This window comes from Ipomoea triloba, chromosome 4 (assembly GCF_003576645.1).
Source record: "Ipomoea triloba cultivar NCNSP0323 chromosome 4, ASM357664v1".
Taxonomy (NCBI): domain Eukaryota; kingdom Viridiplantae; phylum Streptophyta; class Magnoliopsida; order Solanales; family Convolvulaceae; genus Ipomoea; species Ipomoea triloba.
Genome location: NC_044919.1, coordinates 11,765,043 through 11,782,532, shown reverse-complemented (window position 1 = coordinate 11,782,532; position 17,490 = coordinate 11,765,043). Strand labels below are relative to the sequence as shown.

The 17,490-nt window shown below is 35.9% G+C and overlaps 2 protein-coding genes across 2 annotated transcripts; one reads left to right on the top strand and one right to left on the bottom strand.

Annotated features, from left to right (window-relative positions):
* The first annotated feature begins 1,106 nt into the window (after positions 1 to 1,106).
* LOC116015408 (probable UDP-N-acetylglucosamine--peptide N-acetylglucosaminyltransferase SEC) lies at positions 1,107 to 14,286 on the top strand. Its single transcript, XM_031255462.1, has 27 exons — positions 1,107 to 1,308; positions 3,976 to 4,121; positions 4,213 to 4,311; positions 4,404 to 4,454; positions 5,189 to 5,305; positions 5,408 to 5,464; positions 7,075 to 7,194; positions 7,371 to 7,433; positions 7,523 to 7,601; positions 8,231 to 8,340; positions 8,426 to 8,479; positions 8,567 to 8,634; positions 8,770 to 8,872; positions 9,666 to 9,868; positions 9,995 to 10,091; positions 11,218 to 11,289; positions 11,417 to 11,493; positions 11,573 to 11,689; positions 11,812 to 11,896; positions 11,991 to 12,158; positions 12,396 to 12,506; positions 12,637 to 12,723; positions 12,822 to 12,949; positions 13,038 to 13,120; positions 13,215 to 13,320; positions 13,402 to 13,548; positions 13,879 to 14,286. Exons 1-27 carry the CDS (start codon positions 1,107 to 1,109, stop codon positions 14,111 to 14,113), a joined length of 2,985 nt encoding a protein of 994 aa, XP_031111322.1. The 3' UTR covers positions 14,114 to 14,286.
* Positions 14,287 to 14,763: 477 nt separating this feature from the next.
* On the bottom strand, positions 14,764 to 15,418 carry LOC116015409 (cysteine proteinase inhibitor B). The gene has a single exon (XM_031255463.1). It carries the CDS (start codon positions 15,364 to 15,366, stop codon positions 14,965 to 14,967), a length of 402 nt encoding a protein of 133 aa, XP_031111323.1. The 5' UTR covers positions 15,367 to 15,418; the 3' UTR covers positions 14,764 to 14,964.
* Positions 15,419 to 17,490: the final 2,072 nt, after the last annotated feature.

The window sequence follows — 17,490 nt, the reverse complement described above, 5'->3', positions numbered from 1 at the left end:
ACGGACGGCCATTGCCGTTCCAGATCAGAGACGACAGTGGCCGTCCGTCTTATAGATCTGGACCTCAAACTTGAGGTCCAGATCTGGAACGAGGGCGACCCTCGTTCCAAACGGCCATGATCGTCATGCTCCCCAGCACCGGCTGTCCGACGAGGACGCCGGACAGTCCGTGCTGTACATTTTTTATATTTTATATTTTAAAAATTTTCTTAATTTCTAATATATAAATTTAAAAAAATAAAAATTATTTAAAAAAGACCCTTGTCAAATTTTTAAAGAAATAACCTTCTAAATAGGTCAATTTGGACTTAATTTTTTTTTTTTTTTTTTTTTTTTTTTTTTTTTTTTTTTCGATTTCAATGGCTTAATTGTTCTTTGTTTTCGGGTTTGTGACTTATTTGAGGTTATTTGAGTTCGATGGCTTAATTACTGTTTCTCAAATAGTACGATAGCTTATTTGTACTTTATTCATATTAAAAATACGTTATAGGTATATTATATAAAATAATATACTTTTAATATTTAAATAATGTAATTTCTAAATATAATATATATTTTTAATATGTTAAAAGTATATTATTTAATAGTATGATTTACGTAGCTGTGTGGAATATAATAATTGCAAAATTTCCCAACCAAACATCCCTCCAATATATAAAAAGAAAATGAAGTGCAAATAAATTTAATTAAGAAGTGTTCGATCTTCATTTAAGAATTCTGCATTTGTTTGGAAAGTAATGGTACAATTTCCCAAATTAGAAAAAGGCAATATTGAGGTGGTGAGGTGAATAGTATTAGTACTTGTGTCAAATTGTGTCAGGGACGGGTGAGAGCTCATATCATATCATCTTCCAGAAGTCGACGTCACAGTAACCGAAGCGAAGGGCATTCAGACAAAAGGAAGCACGCTCGCTTTAGGCTTTAGCTAAGAAGGTGAGAATCCAGCAGCTTTTCCTGAAAAGCGAAAGCCTTGTGGTTCTGGAATGTATGTACGTATACGCGCGTATTTGCACGCTTACAGGAACGTGTAGTCTGGCGAATTGGAATTTTTGTGATCGGTGAATCAGAAGCTGCTGCCGTGGATTTAATCCGCGATCGCCGGAATCATGCTCTCGTTGCAGGCCGATCCTCGGCAGTACCACCTGCAACAGGTGGCGCAGGAGCAACAACAGCAGAATCAGCAGTTGATTTCTAGAATCCTCTACGATGGCAGCGGCCTCGCCGGGGGTGATCAGAGGGTGGATTCCTCGTCCTCGGCTTTGTCCGCCACGGCCTCCACCAACATAACGCCTGATGTTGCTCGCGAAAGTAAGATGTTTATCTTTTTTTATTTATTATTATTATTTTTTATGGTTTCTTTGATCCGTTATAGGGTTGAAACTCCACTGTAGCAGCGCATATCTTAATATTTCTTCTATTTTCTAGTAAATTGGAAATGTCTATCGCTTGATTGAAGGTGGCTGTAGTTCTAGGTCTTGGGTTGCTTGATGTATGATTTAGGAGTTGATTTGTATTTGTGAATTGAAATTTATGTTTATTGGACTGCTTTCTGCAAACATACCTTCTCTTTGTCATTTTGAACTGCTGGAACAGCAAATTAAATTGATTGCTATTCTTATCGAGATGCTGACTTCTGTAAGTTGCATTCTAATCAGAAAAGGGGAATCAATTTAGCAAAATCTATACTTGTAACTTACTTTTTGAATTCTATACTTATGATGAAATATCTTGAACCAGAGAATTTCAATATAGTATGAACTAATTCTGTTTTTCTGAACTATCTTCTTCAAAACCTATAACTTATTTATTTTCTTCCTGCTTGATGTATGGTTACATAACCTCTTAATATATAGCATACCATCTTTCTTTTTTGCGGCTATGTTTAATTCATGCACAACTATCGTCTATATTTGTATACCTTTTCTTTGTGAGGTATGTGCGTGTGTATTTACACACACACAGAGAGATAGAAAGCGGGATAGATAGATAGACTAAAACTAATCTAGTTTTACTCAGATAGATACAGTGAGTCGGTGGATATAAGCGAGTAAAGCACCAGGAAAGACGTATGAGAAAAAAAAAAGAGCGTTAAGCTCCTTTTTTAAATAAACGACCACAAAGATACTTGTAGTCATGTGGAGTGATAGGTTGAATGCAATGAAGGACTTGAAATGTTATTTATAGGCCCCCACGTTTGTTTTCCCACCCTAGATGGGAAAGGAAAGTCCTACATACTTGACACAATGCATTTAGGCATCCTAACTAGTTTACCAGATACAATGTGATATCTTCCTGAAATACACTAGGAAATTAGTATCTCCTAGGTGATTAATTTCCTTAATCTGTATTAGGCAAAAATCTTTTGCACACTTCGGTCAAACATGAATAAGGAAAGCTAAGCTCCATTGTCCGAGTAGTTTCCATACACAACCAAGTGTTAGTCTTGGCACATTCCAAATCTTAACAATTATTTGAACCATCCAAACTAGGCCAAAAAACACCCATGATGGTTGGGCTTGACCAACAACACCACCCGTTGAATTTGGGCTGACCCATCATGACTAAATCCTTGGCAACTGGGCTGACTAACCAGCCCCGTGGATCAGGCGGGTGTTACTCTAACACTAAAATTCATTAATTTCACCATTACAAGCCCATTTCATAAATATTGAATGTTAGGTTCTATTACGTGGGACGACAAGATCTCCAAAAGCAAGAAAATTTTTGAGTTTCCAACTATCTAATTCAAGCTGTCAAATTCAAGTATACTTTGAATTCCAAAACGTAATTCCTCAAAACTCTTCTATCCTTCTATGCCTTAGTTCATACCACTACGTTTTCTAGATCAATGGGGGAAGAATAGATACCAAGAGGGAGAGATAACCTCCACGCAAAGAAATAAAAAGCGGAGTCCCCCTTCTCCCGCCTCCAATTATTACTTTCTCCATGCCTTATAAAAAGCAAGTTGTGTCATGTGTGTGTTTTTGTTTGACACACTGGGTAGGGGGAGGTGATTGGCATTCCGTAGTTTTCTTCTGCAATAGAATCCTCAAGATTCCCAACTCATGCTGACTCCTCAAATATTCTATCGTTGGGGTATCAGAATTTTTGTTAATCAATTATCTTTTTTTTTTCCCCCCTCAGAGAATGGTTGTGTATTTGCGTTTTCATGTTTAGTACTAGGGAATAAGAGAAGGGGTTGGGGGGTGGTGGTGATCAGCATCCTCAACCTCCAGAGTCATTCCTTGAAGCTTCTGGTTGGCATGGCAGGGGTTTTACTATCATCATCATCATCATTATTATTATTATTATCTGTTTGGTGCACTGTGTTGGACACTGCATACCTCCTTCAGTTGGTCTATACATGTGACCTTCGAAAGGAATGATGAACTTATAGTGAAATTGATACTACATGAAAATAAAACATTAGGGCCAAAGGCTAAGATAGAACTTTACGAAGCATATGCAAATGTCTATTTTCGCTCGATTTAGATTTGAATAACACTTGTGATGTCCGCTTTTGTTAAGCTTTGTTTATTGGCTAAGAACAATATTATGGAGTATACATTGCTTACTATTATTTTTTTCTTTGATTATATACTAGGTCAGGTACTGTGTTTATCACTTTATTGATTAGTTGGATTTGTGTAATTGATTGTTATTGTTTGTGCCTTTTAGGAAGTGGGTTTGGCTAGCTTATAATGTTTCCAAGAGAATTTATTAAATTGAATTTGAGATTGTGTATAGGTTGGGGGTTTTAAATTTGGTTAGTTGAATGAATATAAAGTCATAAGCTCATAAAAAGATAATTACAAATTCATGCAATTTGTACCTATTAAATAAATTATTTGCGAAAGCATGTGTATCAGTTAGAAAATTAGTACATCCAATGTTGTTGTGGCACCTAGGATGGAATGTTGAAGTGTGTGTTGTAGCAAGGCCAGCTTCTGAGATTTCAATTTATTTCAACTGCAGTTGATGAGGACATGCTCGTGACCCTTGCTCACCAGAACTACAAAGCTGGGAACTATAATCAGGCATTGGAAAATTGCAAGGCTGTTTATGAGAAAAATCCACAGCGCACTGATAATCTTCTTCTCTTTGGGGCAATCTATTATCAGGTTACATTCTTTTCTATCCCTTTGTTGTCTGGCTAGGGATGTTCTTGATGCCCACATACATATTGATTGAACTTTACCTTTTCTGTTTTAGTTGCATGATTTTGATATGTGCATTGCAAAGAATGAAGAAGCTATTCGTGTAAACCCACATTTTGCTGAATGCTATGGAAATATGGCAAATGCTTGGAAGGTAAGTTTTTATTATCTTTATGTTCTGAAAAATATTATTTCTCATGTAAATGTTAAATGTTGATCTTTATTGCCTCTTTTGTTTTCATGCAGGAGAAAGGCAATATTGATGTTGCAATCCGCTATTATTTAGTTGCAATTGAGGTCTGTATGCATCTTTAACGTTTCCTGGACAAAGCCTTTATGCACAATGCATGTTATCAATTAAAATCAATTCATTTGTACTCCTCTTACCTAAAGCAAGTGAAGTTATATAATTTCTTTGTCTCTAAAGTCTATGCCATCGGCCAAAACACCTGTCTATGAAGTATTCCATTTTCCAGACCAGGTGATGTTCTTGGGATGAGAGAAAGGACACTTATCATTTTGTCTGGCTAATCACTTCTGTCTCATCCATGAACACATCTTTGCTCACTAGTCACCATGCAATTTAATATGGAGCATTCAATTTTTGCTGACATCTTTCATTTAGTATTTGTGGTCTTGTTACTTTTTCTTTCAATGAATGAAACTTTCTTCAACCAAAAACTTTATATGGAATGCTTACAAAAAATCATCTTTATCCATAAAAAAAAAGAAGAAAAGAACAAAAGCTAACCAGAGTTCTAGGACTAATACTCTGTGGTACAAGTACAAGTACAAGTATTCAAGAGGTAAACAAAGTTACTTTGCCACAGTGAAACTGGCTACCTAGTCACAAGGTTACTATTCTTTTATATTCTTTATTTATGGCTGCCTGATTTCTACCTGCTATGTACTGCTATAGGTTTTTCTGTATTATTTTCTTCCAAGGTTCTATATGGTTAAGGTGTCTGCTATCCAATTTGGGAGCTTGACAGGTTTGGTTTCATGAAACTAATTTGAATTTATTTTTTCAGTTTCGTCCAAATTTTGCAGATGTGTGGTCAAACTTAGCTAGTGCATACATGAGAAAAGGCAGGCTAACTGAAGCAGCACAATGTTGTCGCCAAGCCCTTGCATTAAATCCACGCCTGGTATTCTACTCTTGAATATATCATCTTCATTTATTTGAGTTAGATAAGATGTTTGACATTTTCACCTCTCCTATTCATCCTATAGCGATTATAATTGTGTAGGTTGACGCACATAGTAACCTCGGCAATCTGATGAAAACACAAGGCTTAGTGCAGGAGGTACGGTAGACATTGAACTCTTCCCCATTTCTTATAAAATGTTGCTTTCAGTGAACTAAAATGTATGAAGATGGTTGGACAAGTTCTACATGACCAAAGGGATTATACTCGGATTTTCAGCAATTAATAATATGAGGGGATGAAAGTTCCTTTTTGGGTAACTAGAGATTTGAAGCATTCAATGTGGTGAATATACTTGTTTTTTTTTTTTTTTGAAAGGGTGAATATATTTGTTAAAATCTAAGATTGGGCTGTAATGAACACGGGCCCCAAACCACACTAAAAGATTGAATCCACTCAATTAGCTAGTCTAACCCATGGCCTTATAAACCCATATGTTTCTCTCTTATTTTTCAATGTGGGACTCTTAACAATATTAAATATTGAATTGTAATTTGAGCAAATATTACTTCCATAAAAAATACCTGTGTTTCCATGGGGCTAATTACCATAATGGATTAATTGGCCTATGAACATTTTAAGGGCAATTTATATCGTGGACCAGGGTCCACAATGCACTGTGGACCCTGGTCCAATATACAGAATTTGACTTCATAAAGTACAGAATTCATGTTCATAATGTACAGAATTATATAGCCGAGGACACATAAACACTTAACATAATATACAGAATTTATGTTCATAATGCACAGAATTCATGTTCATTATATCGTGTTTATGTGTATGTGTGTATTATGAGCATGAATTCTGTACCTTATGAAGTCAAATTCTGTGTATTGGACCAAGGTCCACAGTGCACTGTGGACCCTGGTCCACGATATAACGATTGCATTTTAAGTGCAAAGCCAAGAAACATCTAGGCAAGCTGTTTGGCTACTGCCCATTGCTTTATAACGTGCACTCGATGGATCCTTGAGCACGCTGAACGTGGGTACAGCTGCAGGCCTAGGATGGACTTCTGTATCAAAGCTAGGGTTCTTCACAAGTGTGAACTGAAGTGCTATATTATATTTAGTCAATAGAGGGAGGCAGGCTTTACCTGATCCATGGATATCCCACCTTGCATGTGTTTGGATTTCTCAGAATAAAATTACAGCCCCCATTGAAAGACACCAGTAGACAGCCATATTAAAAAATAATCTTAAAGCTAAAACACACACTCCCACCAACAAAAGCATAAGTGGGATTTGAAAATGGTTCTGATTCCTCCAAATCAAACCCCAATAATCTAACAGTTCTGATTCCACCAATTAAACCCCAATATTATAACAATCGCCAACAAACTTAATAACTTATATGCAACAACTTCAAGCTCATGGAATTGAAATCACAGTGCATAGACATGAAATTAGTAGGCTTGAACAATTCATTGATTGTTAGAAATTATTCGTTTTTGAGAAATTAATTGCTAGCTTTTCAGCTTTACCACACAAGTTTTATTTTTACTTCTCTATGAACCACTTTTGGCTTGAAAGGAATTTTCAAAGAGATGGTTCCTGTGTTTTTTTTTTTTTTTGTTTTTTGTTTTTGTTTTTGTTTTTTTTTTTTTGGTGTGGGGTTAGAGAAACTCAACAACTTAGGTAGCTAATTTATTGAGGCTAGGAGAAGGATTTCTCTATTTTCGTTAAGGAATGATTTTTTTTTCCTAGGCATACACTTGCTATGTTGAGGCTATTCGCATACAACCTACATTTGCTATTGCATGGTCCAATCTTGCCGGTCTTTTCATGGAGGCAGGTGATCTGAACAGGGCATTGCAATACTACAAGGTGTCAAATGATTAATGTTTCATTAACTAATAATTCTATAAACATTCTACGTATGCATTTATCTATTTATTTATGTATATTTTATTTAATCCTTTAAATTCAGGGGCTTACTAATCCTTTAGCTTTTTTATTTTCTGGTCGCGCAATCTACTTTTGTTGAATCTTTTAATTGCCAGGAAGCTGTCAAGCTCAAACCAAATTTTCCAGATGCATACTTGAACCTTGGAAATGTCTACAAGGTAAGCCGTATTGATAGTGCTAATTGGTTTGGATAGGTGGAAATATGGCTAGCATCTGGAGCAATATGATACCTTCTTTGCATTTCCAGGCTTTAGCAATGCCTCAAGAGGCCATTATGTGTTATCAGCGTGCTCTCCAAGTGCGACCAGACTATGCTATGGCTTTCGGTGAGTCCTGCTTAATTCTTCATATACTATATCTGGTTTCATGCATGCCAGCGTGTAAGTATGTTATAGGCTGCAATTCTGAATCTTTCATGTATTTATTTGTTTTTATCTACTTCTCATGATAAAAGATAAAGAGACTTGATGCTTTTGTGAAATGTACACATCTGAACCATAAATTATGGGAAGTTTGAGATGGCTATGGAGTAAACCAGTTTTATTTGGACTCTTTCTTGGGTTACCTCCTATCTCGAGTTACTGGCTGATGCTGCTGGTTAAGGTCTTTGGCTTGGACTTCTAGGTTTTAATTTTTTTATGGATCCAAGTTAACCTTGAGAGTTGAGACCCATTTGAAGAGCAAATAAAAGCCACATGCTATATTTGTTGATTGGACATAACAATTCTCTTAAAAGAAATTGTAAAATCTGTTGATTACTTACTAGTGCTGGCTGTGCTGCCAAATTATTTCACATTTCAGTGCTGTGTTAACAACTGACAGTATCTAGGACACACAACCTGTATATCTTTGTGTGAAATTTGGATAAATTATAAATGCATAGCAGCACTGATATATCTATTGAGCATGGTGCTTGACTGCCCACAACAATTTTGCATCTGAACTACTTATGCAGGAAACCTAGCTAGTTTGTACTACGAGCAAGGCAACCTAGATATGGCAATACTCAATTATAGGGGAGCTATTTCTTGTGATGCTGGATTCTTAGAGGCGTACAACAATCTGGTTAGCTACTCTGATATTTGGTTAGTGAACTCAGACTAATATTATGAATTATATATATGTATTTTATTTTATTTTTTCATTTTAGGGTAATGCGCTGAAAGACTCTGGGAGAGTTGAAGAAGCCATTCATTGTTATCATGTAAGTGCTTTTAGTCTTGTCTAATAAGTACTTCAAGTCTCATTCTAACTTTAGATTGATATCTAATTGTTCTAATGGCACATGCAGCAATGCCTCTCTCTTCAACCAAATCATCCTCAAGCACTAACGAATCTTGGAAACATATATATGGATTGGTATGCTTTACTGAGTAGCATTTGATTCATGTTCCTGTTTTCTTGGGAGTTTAATGATGAAATATTCAGTTATTAAGATTTGGACAATGTTCAAACTGAGTTCTATTTAATTGTTTTTGCTTTTTGATTCTCTAGGAACTTGGTGAGTGCTGCAGCACAATGCTACAAGGCAACATTAGTTGTGACAACTGGGCTCTCTGCTCCATTTAACAATTTAGCTATAATATACAAGCAGCAGGTACTGTCTGATGTTTAACCTTTTATGTAAAATATGTTTAGATTTTTTTTATTTGCATGCTGTGAAACACGAATTAGGACAGACAGATATGATTTCGGACAAGTAGAGGGACATGATTGGTAAAGTGCAAGTCTTTATAGCAAGTTAATAACATTATCATCATTAGGGAATATTGCATTCTTGGTCCTCAAATTATAAGGTAACAATGGATTCAATTCATGTGTTATAGGCATCACCACTTTTGGTCCCTCCCTTGTTTAATAGGTCTGTCAGAATTTACCGTTTCTCTTCAGAAATCATAGTTGATCAGGGCTACTAATGAAATTTGACCTTTGATTTCTCTTTTTCCCCAAATTGCACTCCAACTCCACAACTTAGTGGTTCTAAACACAAATCTTTGACCTTTACTATGTTGATTTTTATTTTATTTTTTATTTTTTATTTTTAATTCATTAATATAATGGAGGTTAGTGGTGGAGTGCAATTTGGGGGGAGAAGAGAAATATGGGTTGAAATTTCATTATTAGCCCTGGTTAACTAGGGTTTCTGAAGAGTGAATTTCAATAGAAAACTGTTACCTGCAGGGCGGGAGGGTGAAAACTAAAGCTCCATCTTACTTACTAGGGAAATAAAAGTGCTAACACTTGCAACACAAGGATTGGATGGAGGACATGTAGATGTCTCTAGATACCCAACAACTTATTATCTCAACCGATATTTGCTTCTCTTTCTTTCTTGTCAAGAAATTGACTTGGCTTTGCCAATAATCTTCTTTTTTTAATTTCATTTTTAGGGTAGCTATGCGGATGCTATATCTTGCTATAATGAGGTTCTACGGATTGATCCGTTGGCAGCTGACGGACATGTGAATCGGGGTAATACTTATAAAGAGATTGGGAGGGTTAATGAAGCAATTCAGGACTATCTCCGAGCTATTGCCATCAGGCCATCTATGGCTGAGGCCCATGCCAATTTAGCTTCAGCTTACAAGGACAGGTAGATGATAATATATGTTTCAGTTTAGTTGAATATTGCCACTCTTCTCTATGAGTGTGTGTGTGTATGTGGGATTAATTATATTAAGTTTCTTTAAATCCTATGTTTTGGTTTGGAAACATGTAGTGGCAATGTGGAAGTGGCCATAAAAAGCTACAGACAGGCATTGATTCTACGGCCTGACTTCCCAGAAGCAACTTGCAATCTACTTCACACATTACAGGTGTGCATAAATTTTATTTTTAAATATCAATGAAGTTTCTTTCCTCAGGGAGTGAGCACTTCATTAGCGAGTCATGTCCACCAGTTTTATGCAATGGCTAACCCAAAACACTATACCAAAAAGGGGCATTTCTATAATTATCTTTATGCAGTCGAGTTATACCTGCAGGCTGCAACATGCCACAGTTTTCTGTTTTTTCATTCTCTGTTTTCTGTTTTCAGTTTTGGAAACATGTTTACAAGCACCCATTTTCTGCATTCATTATACAAACTTAAGTTTTTTAGACTATAGCGCTATAAGTAATTTTTTAGAACATGATATTCAAAATATTTATGGATATGTTCGGTTGGAGTAAAATATATATAAAAAATTTTCTTCCAAGTCTATTATATGTGAAATTTTAACATACAATATCCGAACCAAATTTATATATAGACATAACAGAACTAAAAATATCTAAACCAATCAATAACTTATGAGGTTCACTCAAAATCTAAAAATCAATTTTTGAGTTTTAATTAAGATAATATGAATAATGTCTAACCCTAAGTGCATGTATGTACGATAATATTGGTACAAGTAGATGGAGACTAGAGAAGACAGATGATAGTGGGTAAAGTAAGAGAACTAGAGAAGATGGTAATGATATAGTAAGAGAACTAGAGAAGATGGTAATGATATAGTCATAGTGGTCTGGTGGGTCGATATGTAAGTAAATAAGGATGAGGGTGGGGTTGGTAGGTGGTGGTAGGAGTAGATAGATAGGTGAAGTAGAAGTTTGTAGGTAATGAAAATGGTGGTTATAGATGAAATGATTTATGCTTTATCAAAACTGGAAAACTATGCAAGGAAATATGTTTTTTTTTTTTGTTTTCCATTCTCCAATTTTTCATTTTTCCGAAAAGAAAAAGAAAATTAATTGAAAATTTCTCCAATTAATAAACGGACTCTAAAAGTTTTATTTGCATGTTTGATGTTCATGAATTGGTTTTTTCTACTAGAACAATAAATGGAGTCATGGAGAGAATACAGATGTCTCAATACTATTAGGGGGATGTGAAAATGATTTTCCATTTGGGTTCTGTTTTGTCTACATATTTACTTCATTTGAATTTTTACTTTACAGTGCGTTTGTGACTGGGATAATCGGGAACAGATGTTCATTGAAGTTGAAGGAATACTTCAAAGGCAGATTAAGGTCTCTACACAACCTGCTTAGTCTTTCAGTAGTCCTGTTGCAAACAGTTGATAATCAATATATTGTAACTTTACAAATTACAATTTTCCCTAACTATGTTTAGTCTTACATCTTGTTCATCCCATAGATGTCAGTTTTACCCAGTGTGCAACCTTTCCATGCAATCGCCTATCCTCTTGACCCAATGCTTGCTCTGGATATCAGGTGATCCTTTTATATTTACCATTTGGTAAGAAATAGTGTTTTGAATTTTTAATTTAACGGATTGTTTTTGCTTTTGAAGTCGGAAATATGCTCAGCATTGCTCTGTGATTGCTTCCCGCTATTCACTTCCTTCTTTCAATCACCCTCCTCCACTACCCATTAAGGGAGGTAGTGGGAATGTTCGATTGAGGGTTGGGTATGTTTCTAAAAGCATATTACTGTATCCTTAATTCCTTACTCATATCCTTTTAAAGCACTATATAGTGAAAGGATTTGAATATACAAGACTTGTATGTAGCTTCTTATTTTGCCATTCAGGTATGTGAGCAGTGATTTTGGAAATCATCCGCTGTCACATCTTATGGGTTCCGTCTTTGGAATGCATGAAAAAGAAAATGTTGAGGTGTGTAAAAGTAGTAGCACATGTAATGACGAGGCAGATTAAGATTCTAGGTCTCTGAATCACGCTAGGGAGCTAACATCATTTTCATTCATAGGTTTTCTGCTATGCTTTAAGTCCTAATGATGGAACTGAATGGAGGTTGCGCATCCAGTCAGAAGCTGAGCATTTTAAAGATGTATCATCTATGTCATCTGATATGATTGCAAGGATGATTAATGAAGACCAAATACAGATTCTTATAAATCTTAATGGTTATACCAAGGTGATAAAATGTTGCCAATTGTTTCTTTGCTTGGCTTTTACTGTGCCTCTTATTTGTGTGTGTGTCTAATTGTCTATATGTTAGTCTTTTCATGTTTCCACTTGTAAAGATTTATCATCTTTAGATAGATGCCTATTACCATATGTTTAATTTGTGAAGATGCCTGGTAATTTTATGTCCTTTTTTTGTCAGTGACAACTGTTAAACCTTGACCTACTTAAAAACAATACTCTGCAGGGGGCTAGAAATGAGATATTTGCCATGCAGCCTGCTCCAATCCAGGTTTCATACATGGGTTTCCCTGGAACTACAGGTGCAACATATATACATTATTTGGTCACTGATGAGGTATTACTGCAATTGCATTAGCTATTCTTTGTTTGGCTGCTTAGGTTTTTCTGTAATTCCATTTTTAATTTTTTGTTATATGCTTTACTTTGTGTGTTTTGATGTTTCTATTTTATTTTGACCTTGGTAGTTTGTTTCGCCTACACGATACTCACATATTTACTCTGAGAAGCTTGTCCATCTCCCTCATTGTTATTTTGTAAATGATTATAAGCAGGTAAATAGTTTATCCTGATTTCTGACCTTGCATGTTTTTGGAGAATTGTGTTTGTTATATTCTTTATGCATTGATTATCTCTTTTTACAATTTCATAGAAAAGTTGTGATGTACTAGATCCAGACTGCCTACCCAAACGCTCAGATTATGGCCTTCCAGAGGATAAATTTATATTTGCTTGTTTCAATCAGCTCTACAAGATGGATCCAGAGATTTGTACAACTTGGTAATTTGGATGGATCATTAACCAAGATGTCTAGTATTAGCTCACTTTTTGATGAATGTTCCCCTTAAAATAAAAAATGCTGTTGCAGGTGCAACATTCTCAAGCGTGTACCAAACAGTGCACTTTGGCTCCTCAGGTTTCCAGCTGCGGGTGAACTGAGGCTTCGTGCATGTATGTGATTAAATGAATTACTTGTATTGTGAGAAAGGTGGGGATAATCAATAATGTGGTTGAAGAAGTAACTAATTGAAACATTTGTTTACAGATGCTGCTGCACAAGGTGTACAACCAGACCAAATAATTTTCACTGATGTTGCTATGAAACAGGAGCATATAAGACGCAGTTCATTGGCAGATTTGTTTCTTGACACGTATAAAATTCCCTTAACCTTTTGGCATCAAGTTTATACATTATCTACATGGGCATTGAACTCTATTTTTACACTGGATAGGCCGTTGTGCAATGCGCACACAACTGGAACAGATGTTCTTTGGGCTGGGCTACCAATGGTGACACTACCCCTTGAGAAAATGGCTACACGAGTTGCTGGTTCCCTGTGTTTGGCTACAGGACTAGGGGATGAGATGATTGTCAACAGGTGGGTATTTTTAACCGCTTGATTAATTTTTTCTGCTAATGATTCTATCCATCATATTAACTTTTAAATGATCTATTGCCATAATCCTACTCATCCCTCAGTTACTTTTAATTGAGGTTCATCTGTTGATCAATACACAAAAGGGTATCTGAAATCTATGTCACAATTCTCTCTATGTTGCATGGCTGTAATAGTGCAATTGCGACAAAGTATATATTGTTACTTCTATTTATATATTTTTGTCTCCTTTTTAGCGTTGAAATTAATCTGGTTGCTGCTGATTAGTATCCACATTTGTAAACGGTGTTTTTATTTACTCTATCAATGCAGTATGAAGGAGTACGAGGAGAAGGCAGTATCACTGGCACTTGATCGCCCAAAACTACAGGATCTCACCAATAGACTAAAGGTTGCACGCATCACTTGCCCTCTGTTTGATACAGAACGCTGGGTGAGGAATCTGGAGCGGGCTTATTTTAAGATGTGGAATCTGTACTGTTCCGGCCAACATCCTCTGCCCTTCAAAGTTATAGAGAATGATAAGGAATTCCCGTATGACCGTTAGATGTTAGATGTGGAGTAAAATATACCGAGGCTGTAGATATAACAAACAAGAATGTAAAGAGCTACTTATTATGGTCTAGATATGTTGTCAGTCACATTGATTATGATAGTATATATTTATCTATCAACATGGACCAAAATCCTCCATCAATGAGTTCTATCTATTTACACTGAGAGCATCTGAGCAAGTTAACAAGTTGCCTTTGAAGTGTGCCTAAGTAGGCGTTGGTTGTGTCCCGCTAACTTATGAGCTCTATTGATAGCACAGGGTGGTGTGTATTTTTTTTTTTTTTTTTTTTTTGCAGAATAGTTCGATTGTTTCACCATTTCCAGCTGCTTTGAAGGCTTTGGTGGTTAGTTGATGTGCTTGGGGATCACTTTAAGCTATTCTGCAAGAAAAGTTGGTGACAGGTGGAATTACTCTTCTCCTACCTTTATATGTGCTATTCTCACACGCTCTGCATATCCTGTAGTTTTTGCTTACAGGATAGAGTATGACTTGAAGGTGGCTTACAACTTACAACTTCTCAAATGAAATTCCTAAAGCCGCCGCCATTAACAGGTCGCCAAGGATTTTTTAATGCTCCATTCTTAGTTCATTTTTCAAGAAAATAACATGAATATAAAATTTAAAGCATAAGAGATGGAGAATTAACAACGTAAAATTAAATTAAATTCACGGCAAAATCTGATATATGACAACAGAATTCAAAGACACTGTCTTCAAATAGCGGATCATCAAAATTTAAGGTTTTATGCATTATTTTAATTCCTTATAGCAAACCACAGCACAACTATTTTGCATTTTGTATATATATCTCATTGGATAATCACGACGGAAGTGGTGCTGCTTTACTTTGACGGTGTAGCGGGTGCAAAGGAGAGCAACTCCTTAGATTTGGCCCAGGGCTTGACCACGACTACGGCGTCGAAAGTGTTGGCTTCGCCGACGGCGGTGGAGGCGGAGATGCGGAGGTAGTACTTGATTCCGTTCACCACCTGCTTCTCCGCCTTGACCACCTCCGAGAAGCTCAACAACCTCCCAGTCCCCTGCTTTTTCTGCTTGAGGCCCTTGTTATACTCCTCCACACAGTACCTCCCCAGCTGTTGAACCTCCTTGTTGGTCTTCACATCCTCGATCTCTGTTCTCCCGCCTACCTTCCTTCCTAGGGCGTTCACTTGGGCGCCCGACAAGGCTATGGCCAGAAGGGAAAGGAGAAGGAAAAGGAAGAGGTTGAGTGTACTTTTCGCCATTTTAGTTGATAGAGAGAGAGAAAAGTCTTGATACGTTTGAGTGTGGAAATGTTGGGGGTGGAGAGGGGTATATATAGTGGGGGGTTGGATGTATCATGTATTCATGTATGCGTGGGCGCGGGGAATAACAGATTAACAGGTTAGGTGTACGTGTTACAGTGGGAGTGACGCGGCTTTTGTTTGAGCTAAGAAACAACTCAAACAAGTGCTAATTATGGTTAAGATTGGCAATAGCATACACATTTATTGTGATCTTGACTTCACATTAACGCAATAGACTCGCTTGGACCTTGGAGTAGTTGCTCCGAAGGAAAATGTTTAGTCTAGAATCTATTGGAGACTTGGAGTATACTCGCTTTTCCCCTTTTCATTTCATTGAAGGACTAAAATAAAAAATAAATACAATAGTATGGCCTGGTCTTGCTTTGGTATATATATCACAAGAATATATGAAATTATTGACCTATTGGTCTTATTGGTTAAACTGATCAGTTATGAATAATTTAGATATTGTTTTATCTATTTGTGACTTTTTGTCGAATAGAGTCACAGTGCGAAAATTACCTAATACATGCCTTTGGATAGTGGCGGCAAGTTTCTTTTATCACTAAAAAAAATAAAAAAAAAGAAATTTTTATAAACTTAAAATGATAGACTTTATCAATAAGTTTGGTTTAAAGAATATGATGAAAATGAAATAGCGTGCGCACATGTGTTTATATATATTTGCATTCATATGCGAATATCTTTTCACATAAAATTTATGAACAAATTTGGAATCTCCATTTAGAGGATGTGTTTGACTATGATTTTATGATTTTATTTTATTTTTAAATTTCAGTAATTTTCATATGGGTAATTTGGATTATTTAAGCTTGTTTTAAATATGAATAGTATTTATATGACTATTATGCGTGATTTTGGGAAAGGAATTTGTGGTAGGTTTGGATTTGCTTGTAAATGTAATTTTCTTTGTGTGGGTTCTTTCTCAAACTTGCTTTGACTTTTTTTTTTTCTTTTTTTTTTTCCTACATTTCTTTTATTTAACTATGGAGTCAATTTCATTTTTGCATTTTTTAGTTGTCTATCCTTTGAGTATAATATTGTCTATATTTGTTATTGACTTATGTGTAGTTTTCGCGAGCAATGTGCTGGTGTGCGTTGTGGCATTTCCACTGTCATTCCTCGCTGCTGGATTTTTATCGTATGTGTCTGATATCGATTAAATTGCTTCCTATACATGATATATGTAGAAGGTATAATCAATGAAAGAATTAGTCCCAAAGTCATCCCTTTATTCATTGCTCTTGAACAAATGTAGAGAGAAGTGGGAGGGAGAGAGAGGATAGTTTCCTGTGTCTTTATAGAGGGAGGGAGAGAGAGGCCAAAAGTCCCTAAAGTGAAGGGCTAAGGCCTATATATAGGGCTAATAATACATGTATAAAATATGGAGGACGGTATTTTCGGGGTATATTCCCTATCAGTGTGTACCTCGTCGTGGTGTAGTGTGAACTTTATGTTCATGTGATGTGTGTGCGTATTGTAAACTTAGTGTATGTGCACTATAGTAGATATGTGTGCGCATTTGCTTGTAATGGTGCATGACGTGTATGCGTGCATTTCAATGTGAGTGTGCACAATATAATGTATAAGAGTGGCGTGTGGCGTGTGTGCACACGATTCTGGCGACATTCTACGGTGCACACGATGTTGTGCATGAGTGCATACTGTTGCCCAAAGCACATCACAACACCACATTCTATTTTAGTTTACTCCACGTGTTTGTTTTGCTAAATTAAAGAAACGGACACTAACAAAACATTTATATTTTTATATTTAATAATAATAATAATAATTTTTTATTTAAATGAAAAGATTTACTAATATAAAAACTCCTATTTTGTCGTTCATATATCAATTGGAGGGAAGTTTAGAATTTTGCTTGGACTGATTTTCCCTTTAATTGATATTTATGGGATTTAGATTGCTGATTATGCGTATGAATTTTTAGGGCATTAACTTTTAATCTAATAGAACCGCAAGCCTCTGTGTGTGAATAATAATAATAAGAATAATAATAATAATAATAGTATAGTAATACTGTAGGAGAGAACTAAGAACTAT